Source organism: Halyomorpha halys, unplaced genomic scaffold (genome assembly GCF_000696795.3).
Source record: "Halyomorpha halys isolate HHAL.00 unplaced genomic scaffold, Hhal_1.1 Scaffold265.1, whole genome shotgun sequence".
Classification (NCBI taxonomy): Eukaryota; Metazoa; Arthropoda; class Insecta; order Hemiptera; family Pentatomidae; genus Halyomorpha; species Halyomorpha halys.
In genome coordinates, this window is record NW_027107765.1 from 1,477,173 (window position 1) to 1,486,580 (window position 9,408).

General features: G+C 31.2%; 1 protein-coding gene across 2 annotated transcripts in view; it reads right to left on the reverse strand.

Moving 5' to 3' along the window:
* The window catches only part of Dgk (diacyl glycerol kinase 1), a 199,955-nt gene that overhangs the window by 14,514 nt on the left and 176,033 nt on the right, over positions 1–9,408 (reverse strand). For both annotated transcript variants that reach the window (XM_014420294.2, XM_014420295.2), the window contains 4 exons: positions 6,764–6,877; positions 4,975–5,024; positions 1,557–1,631; positions 973–1,092 (listed from right to left, as the gene is read on the reverse strand). In XM_014420294.2, the coding sequence (XP_014275780.1) occupies positions 973–1,092; positions 1,557–1,631; positions 4,975–5,024; positions 6,764–6,877 (359 nt within the window). The remainder of the gene's footprint in view (positions 1–972; positions 1,093–1,556; positions 1,632–4,974; positions 5,025–6,763; positions 6,878–9,408) is intronic.

Consider the following 9,408-nt stretch of genomic DNA (forward strand, 5'->3'; position numbering starts at 1 on the left):
TATATATATATAGTTGACCGTAAAACTTATCTTCTTAATATAAGAAGATGGTCAGGGTTACGGTCAAAAAAATAAGAACAAATAGTTTATAACTATTTAATGTCTGACGTTTCGCTCAACTTTGCAGGGCTTCATCAGGGCTAAAAAGATACAAAAAAAACAACTAAGGACATTACAACAATAAGATACAATAAGGTAAATTAAGGTAGGATAAATATTGTGTAAAAATTAAGTGATGAAAAAATACATATAAATAAAAGGAAGGAAGACATTAAATAATATTAATATAAAATAAACTTGAATAAACAATGATAAAAAAAAAAAAAAATCGTAACAATGGTAAGAATACAAATTTTTAAAAATACGTAAAATATAAAGTTAAAAAAAATACAGGAGACTTATATAAAACAAAAACAAAAGAAAACATGTGAAGAATAAAGTATGGATTAAAGAAACGTCGTGAAAGAATAAATATAAATAAAAATAATAATAATGATCAAATGCTTCTGATTGGCTGCCCAATGACCGCGTGTGAGTGTTTAAGGTTAGGACGAAGTAAAAATTTAAATTCAAAACTCCCGCCATAAGTCACGTGACGTGGTTAAGGTAGGGTCCAAAGTCCAAGGTCACGGGACAAGTGGTTAAGGTTGGTTCGAGGCCAGGGTCCAAAGTCCAAAACGATCCTCCTGCGCCATAACCGGTCTTTTATCCCTACTACTATAAATGACCAAAGAACAAATCAGAACAGCTAGGTTGTCCTGATTTGTTCTTTGCTCATTTAATATCATCATTATTAGTTTTATACATTATCGGACATTAAATAGTTATAAACTATTTGTTCTTATTTTTTTGACCGCAACCCTTACCATCTTCTTATATGTAAATTATGTTTCGTTTGATTATGTTTGAACTAGATTAACTAATTATAATTCTTTGTCAAATTTTAAATTCATGTGTTGAAGTTTAACTCACAGTGTCCAAACCAAGTAGAACAAGGAGCGGTATCGTAGTCATTCCACCTCTCTTCCATTCGGACAATGACACGGTACCGTCGGCATCATAGTCTATCTCAACCATCATATCTTGCAGTATCTAAAAAAAATGAATACTATATGTATAATTACACACAAGCGCAAACATAAATCGCTCATTAACTGGAACAAAGTCATAACTCAAATTTCATAATTTTTCAGCCAATATATTTATTGTTTAAGATATTGTATTAATTTATATGAAACCATAATATAACTAACATAAGTTCTAGATGAAGTCTACGTTTTTCAAAAATCACATGAGGTATATGTCATAGTTATAATACAATATGCTATCGACGTAACAGTGTTATAAACAAATCGGTTTCAATTATTGTATTATTACCACAATTATAATTGTTAATTAATAAGTGTACAATAGTTACTCCAGTACTCGAATTTCGCCTTTGGCTGAAAATCCTAGAATTTTAAAGACAATAATAATAATAATTATTATAATTAAGGTATAATTTCACTTTTGGGAAAGAGTTATATGGCTTTTAAGTTTCAATTAACTGCCCTTACTGGTTTGAGTTCGGAGACGTCCCAACCAAGGTACTCGGCTACACTCATCATTTGATTCACGATGCAGTCCGTCTCCTGAAACAAACAAAATAATAACTATAATATTTTGATTTTGATTGAATTCAAAATGTTGTTTTTTATATAGATTTTATGTTTTCTCATTAGTGTTTTTCCTATTTGAAATTTGAAAGATTTGTTGCCTAGCATATGGCTTAAAAATCGTACATTATTTACATGTTTTTACCAAATCTTTTCTCAATAATGTTTATACAATGCAATATCTCGCAAAACGTTTCTCACGTATTCTGTTACTATATAATCTGCTGAAAAAGAAATTAAAATAATAATAAAACTGGAGCACCAGAAAGTTGTAGATAATGAGCATTATTCATTGTGTAGGGATTTCCACTACTACTTTAGCAGTTCTCACAAAAGGAGGTCATAACACACAAAAAAAGGCAATCCTTCCCCGCCGGACCCGCCCCACTAAGACCTCCAGAGAGCGATGGTCCTGTATCAGTTTTGAAATATTTGCTTAGAAAGGGAAGAGGAGACTTTAAGATAGATAAATCGAGAAATATTAGAAAACCGCCTGAAATTGAAAATCGGCGTTAAACCCTCCACTTCCACCCTCCATGCTAGCCTTACTTATATGATTTATCAAACACAATTATAGCGAGTAGGTTGGTCGATGTACGAAATGTCATAATCTCACAAGAGGAGATCATAACACACAAAAAAGGCAATCCTTCCAGGCTGGACCCGCCCCAATAAGACCCCCACAGGGAGCGAGGGTCCTATATCACTTTTGAAATATTTGCTTAAAACGGGAAGAGGAGACTTTAAGATAGTTAAGCCCATGTCAATATTTATAAAGCGCCTGAAATTGAAAAACGGCGTTTACCAATTAAAATTAAGAATAACATTTACATAATTGATTTAAATTATCAAATATATACATTATATATATAATCTTATAAATTCTTTGAGAACGGTTTAATATGTTCTTTTCATAACATTAAAAATTTTTGATTTCACCTAACAATTTTATAAAAGCCTTTTTAATTTCTGTTGGGTACATCTAAAGGTGCCTCTACAAATTAGCAAAACAATGGCAAATACGGGCATGTACAAGAGTGTGGATGGTTTATTTGGATGGGCTGGAACAAGTTGGCCTAAATTTGTGGCCGACCCGTCGGTTTTTGGGCACAAATCAAAGAGCGCTTTTGCTGTGTCCACACGTTTGTGCTTAGTGAGTATTGTTTTAGAACTGCCAACATGAATATTTCTGCTCTCCGTGTTTTAATTAATTACAGAATTTCCCCAACTTTTAGACTCAATAATTAACTGTTGTTTAAGGTTTTATATTTTTAAAATTCTATCGATTCTATTCAATTTTGTTTTAAATCTTGTCAATTAAATTTACAGCTTATTTTTTATTAGATATTATCTTTATATTATTCCTTTTTATAAAAAAAAATAGGCTAAATCGAATGCAATAACTGAAAACATCCACAAGAACAAAACAAGCGTGTGCATACCGATGTTTGTTGCTGCCTTTGTTAACCAAGGTTTTGTACAAGTCTTGGATTTACGGCAAGTGGAAAACGTGTAGGTTCAGCATTATAAACTCAGGCCTCCGATCTGTTTACCACTGGCTCCTTTTTTCGTCCTATGAGGAATTTTCAGATTTGGGATGATGGGACGTACACTCTGCCAGATGTATCTTTGGTAAAGACTTTTTTTTGATAAAGGGATATAACTGTGCCCATATAATGGGAAGAACGTTAAATAATTGAATCTTTGCCCCATAAACAAATATTAAAAAACAAAAAAAAAATGAAAATTGTAAGCATATTATAAATTATTAACTTGCTAAACATTTTTATGTGTAAATATTGTATATATGAGTGTAAATGTGACTAGAGATTCTTTTATTTTTATCATTATTTTATTTTATTTATTTATTTTTTCATGCACATAGTTTGATTATGTTAATTTTCTTTATCCTTCTGTTTGTATATTTTTAGAGAGATTTTATTTATTTTTATGTTCTTTTTTTTATTTATTTTTTCATCACTATAATCTATTGCTCGCAACGATGTGACAGATTGTAATATCTATCAACAAATACATTTTTTAAAAATAAAAAAAAATGTTTATTTCCCTTTAAATAATATTTGAACTTTTTAACATAATTGATAATATCAAAATAAACTTAATTGTATAGTCATTGTTTGCAACTATTTTCATAGGTTATTTATTATTATTTTTTTAAATAGAGGAAACTTCATTAATAAGCCATTTTAGATTGAAATATAAATTTAATTATTTTAAAATATACACTGAAAAAAATTGTAAGTTATTCATACTAATTAAATTAAATCTGTACCGATACAACTTATGAAGGGTCAGGGACGCAGTACTTCGTACGGAAGTACTGTTACTAGACCAACGGTTCTGCAAGGAGGTGATTTAGTCAGAACCATGCTCGACCGCCAGATTTTTACCCTATAGGAGTACCCCACTGGGTTGACTTGGGAGAACTTTCGAATCCACAGGGCTGACTCACGGCAAGAGTGAAACATAAAATACATTAATTATCTGCCACAATCGGATTCAAACCCGAGTCTTTAGAGTTAGAAGCACAATGCCTTATCACTCAGCCACATTCTTTTATATTTTTTTGTAGTACACCAAGTCAATAACAGTGATTTTTGTTTTTGTAAAATCACCGCCATAGACTTGGTGTAGAAGGACTTTTATTAAGTTTAGAATAGCACAGCCAGGAACTGTTCTGTCCATGATTCCATTCCTTCAATCTTTCACACTCGCAGTCGGTTGGAACTATTGGATTTTGGCCTGGCATAATGGAGTTTAGGGCAGATAAAATTCAAGTCACTCCAGATCATTCCAAAAACTTTTTGGAGATATCGCACTCACTGGAGCGGTTGGAGCAAAGTGGAGGCTCTTTGAAATTATTTCATTTCTATGACGTTATTTTTGATTTTTTTTTTATATAGTATTTACCTGTATTTATATTATTATTGAACTATATTTTTTGAATTATGGGATAAGAACTAGTCTGCAGGCGTATTGTTATCGTTTGGACCAACGCCAACCGCCTCCCGTCTAATGCAGTAAGCAAAATACTGATTTCTTGGCAAAATTCATTTGTTATTCAACTAAACAGGTGAGCTAGCAGGTGCAATATTTAGAGCTCAAACGTAATGTGGTGTAATTATTCTGCTTCATTCCAATGATCGAATCATCAGAAGCAACAGAGAAGTATACCTCAAGGTTTGAAAAATTGTAATTTAAGTATTTAATAATAATAAAAATACATTCGGAAAGTATCATTTATTTATAAAATAATAGATTAGTAGAGTAAGTATAATTGATTAAGTTGAATACTTACATTTGTATCAAGTACTCCATTACCATCGGTGTCATACAGCCTGAACATAACTGAAACGAAATAATGAAATGAAATGAAAAATAGTTCATTATTCTGGGACTAGGTCCCTTTAGAACAATAATAAGGTAACTTTAATTTTACAGCATATATTGGCCAAAAAAAAAGTGTGGTTACACTTAATTATAACTTATATTAAAATTATATATAAATAATTTTAGATACAGAGATAAAAAGAAAAAATTAAAAACTAAATACATAAAAAACAAAGCATAAAGGTTTGCTATTATACATCTGTAATACTAATATCGGGTAAGATTGGAGAAGCAAAAGTTAATTAAATATGAGGGTTTTAAACGAGTGAAGGGTTGGTACATGACGTATGTTAGAGGGAATGGATTTCCAGTGATATGTAGCTCGGGGAAAAAAAGATTTATTAAACGCAGCCGTTCGGTGAGGTGGAGGGTAGATGTCAGATGATCGGAATCTGGTAGTACGGGAGTGGATTGAGAATTTGACTTCCAGGTTTTTTAGTATATAGGAGGGACGTTGAGTACTAATTACTTGCAATAGAAAGGAAGCTAGAAAATACTGGCATCGGAAGGATGGATAGTCACTTCAGCTCGGCGTAAAACTGAGTTATGTACGTATTATCCTTTATCAACGTCGATATAATATACAATAAAATGCAGCATCGATATAATATAAATTAAAGAAGTAGGTAACATCATTTTGAAGTAATGAATTAATAATAATAATAATATTAATACTAATAAAAAAATGTAATGTATGAGTAAATTTAAAAAAGGGTGATTGATTTTTTGCGGATCGGTGGAAAAGTTTACATAAAAATGGGACGTGTTGGTTTTTATGCAGCTATCTAAAAATGAATATCCTCGAGATGAAAGACCGTTCGATCGGCCACTATATTTTCCTTCCTTCCCAAAATATCTATGATAATTTTGTAAACTTTTTTCTTAAAATAAAAAAAAAGAAAACATATCACTATGTTTGCAGTACCTATTGTTAAGATTTTCATATAGTGAAAAATAACTTAAAGTTTACATTTTTTTTTCTCTCACAATTTTCGTGTTTTTTAATTAATTATAAAATATATTTTTCAGTAGGGAGTTTCGTTTAAGTCTTAACAGCCTGCAACTGAAAAAAGTTCAAATATTTGGGATCTCTTCTACTCTGCCTTCAAAATGGATCATGCCAAACTTAAAGTGTTCTTGTCAAATAAATATAAAAAAAGCATTTTAAACTTTCCAGCAGTTACATTCTGCCTAAGAGTTCGAAGCGTTTAGAATAACTGCCCTAATTATATCAATTAATTTATATTTTACTAATTTATCGAAGATCAAAAATATTGTTTTAATTAAATATAAAGTAAATTAATATTATTTCACATTTCTACTGTTCTGTATCCGAAAACAATTTTAGAGATATCAACGTTTATAGAACTCATTCTAATGAAACGTTTTTGTGAAAAGTCGGTTCACAATTCTGAAGTAATTGTAACAAATGAAAAGACCTCCATGACAGGTTTGTTCTGTCGCACCATTTCATATGTATTTTTAAGTAACTTGTACGTGGCATTGCCACTTTTGGGACGCCATTATTTCTCAGATAGAAAGGCAAACCAAATTATAAATGTAGAGTTTGACAAATTAATTGAGCTGGAAAAAGATGTTGTTTGTCTTCTAAAAAATTGAAAATTTGTTTCAGAGAATATATAATGAGAAATCATATAGGACTTATAATGTAAAATAGTAAAATAAACAATACCCACATTCAAGTTTATCCTCTGGCCTGCCGGCTTCAATGAGGGATAAGTAGCAAACTATGTCCTTGAGTGGAACTCGAAGTGTACTCAGGTCAGTCATACTATGTTTGCGAGGCAAATCTGAAACGTAAAACATATTTATATAAGATAATTGCTAATTTTTCCAACAAATGTGATAAACTTCAACTGTTTATCAACAAATTAATTTATTTATAATCTTAATTTTTTCTTGAGACTGGTAACTTTTTAATAAATAATTCAAATTTTATCCATTATAGTCTCAAAACCTTTTATTTCTCTTATAAGTCCGACGTTTCGGCCAATCCGGCCATCTTCAGGGACAATCTTTATACAACTATGAAACCATATAATTTAAACAACTCTAACTTCATGCAGGCTATTCTGCCCAGGTCAAAAACATCAATATCTAATTAGTCAAATATCACTTAAAACAAAGTAAAAATCATTCATCAGCAGACACTATTTCTTAAACTTTTATCACAACAATGCATTGTTAACAACTATTTATTTTCCGACATTTAGCCCCACTTTGTAGAGCTTTATCAGCGTTGAAAAGATACAAAAAGCTCTAGCTAATATAAAAAGCTCAACCTTAATCTATTAAGATAGAGTTACAATTATGTAAAAATAAGTGAAAAGAATGTATGATTCACAAATAAACGGTTTGCCGCGCCAATGAAAAAAAAAATGAAATAAATAATGATAAGAATATTAAAAAAAATATGTAAAATATAAGGTTAAAAATGTACAGAAGACGTAATAACACACAAAAACAGAAAAGTAGATATGAAAAAACAAAATAAATTGTTTGTGAATAATAAATTATAATATTGTAATAAGTTAGTTGTTAAAATTAATTATTTGCCTAATCAGTGAAGTATTTTATAGAAAATAAATAGACAAATAAAAATACAATGTATGTAGGCACATAAGTGGATTGATCAGTAAAAAATGGTGAACTAATCTTTTTATGTAAATAAATTTTTTTTTTTGGGGGTGGAGGAGACTTCTTAAGGTAAAAAATATGCATCCAAGTAGAACTATACCTCTTTTCAAATGTGTGCTGGTATTGTAAAGTATTTTAATAAGTGGAATTTCCGAACTGTTACACTCATACACCGGGTAGTGATCTATTGACCTATACTGAACCATTTTTTCCCTTATATAGCTGTATAAAACCAATTTCCATTAAAATTTATGTAACTTATAAAAATTAAATCATATCAGCGTTCAACACTTCAACACTGTCAGTAATAATGATATAGCAGAAACGATTTATGATCAAATCGTGAGCAATAAAATGCTTAACAGATCTCACAGTTGAGTTAGAAGAACACCATTTCTTGCCATCCGATAACATCAATTGAGGGTCCAAACTTTGTCGGAAATCGGGAAGCCATTTTCTGATGATTAATACCGATCATGATTCTGATTAAACTATTAAATCAATGAACGATACTCAAGTTTTTATAGAATGGATGTACAACGTCATAGTTATTCTCGAAAACTGTTATAAACTTAAACTTCATTACAAGAGGAAAAAAATCTAATCAAAAGCGTGGCCCTTCTAGAGGGCGGATGTTATTTTAAACAAGTTAGGTGTTAGAAAAATTCCAATTTTCAAGATTTAAAAACATCTAAAATAGTTTATCTTGCAAAAAATTAAATATTTAGAATTAAGTTTTTAATAAATATGACGTTCACGCTTGGAAAGGTGATGATGTAAAATCATGTTTCTTCAAAATGAATCAACGTCTAATCACTGAAACTAAAGTGGTGAGTGCAGATATTAGTAAAAAGTAGAGTGATGAGAAAGCTTTTGGTCCAAAGCCTTATTGGCCTTATTAACCTTGTTTTAGATCAATTTGTTTGTCAAAAACCAATCAAAATCTCTGGAGGACCACAACGTGATTCTCAAACACCTTATCTATACACCAGAGCTGTCACTCAGACTCAAACTACTTATATGCAAGGCAATAGTAATATCATCATTACTACATGGAGCATCTCTACTAAATTTCCGATTCATATACCCAATTGCCCTGAAATCACAACAATACCAGAACATCATATTACAGAAGATTTGCAGAGGAACATCCCAAGAGAGACGTCACATGACGCACATCCACCACGAACTACAACTAGAAACAGTACGACACATCACACCAAGACACATTAAGTTCTTTGACAATCTCCCTGCCTCCTTCATTCTACTACTCCGTTCAATCACTCCACCCCCCTTCCTGTGAGGTGGCTGGGCAAGAATGACCCAACAAACCCGATAAACCTCATCCTATCTTAACTCCTTTCTTCACTTGCACCCCCTCCCTCTCCCCTACTATTTTTTTACTTCTAACTATAATTATTATTTACTAATCGTCTTTAATTATTAATTGTTTTATTTGTTCTTCTTCGCTCAAACATTACGCGGAGGCCCCTCACCTCCAAATATTTTATTAGAATTCTCATAGAATGGACTCATCAAACCTTAACAAAGTATTTCAATGTATACCTTCAAGTACCAACGGTAGAAAAAGGTTGTTTCCAAACTTTATGTAACAAATACGTAATGCCGCAACAGCCGCAGGGAGGAGGTTGCTCTGGCCCGCTTGAGAATAGGTCATACTCTC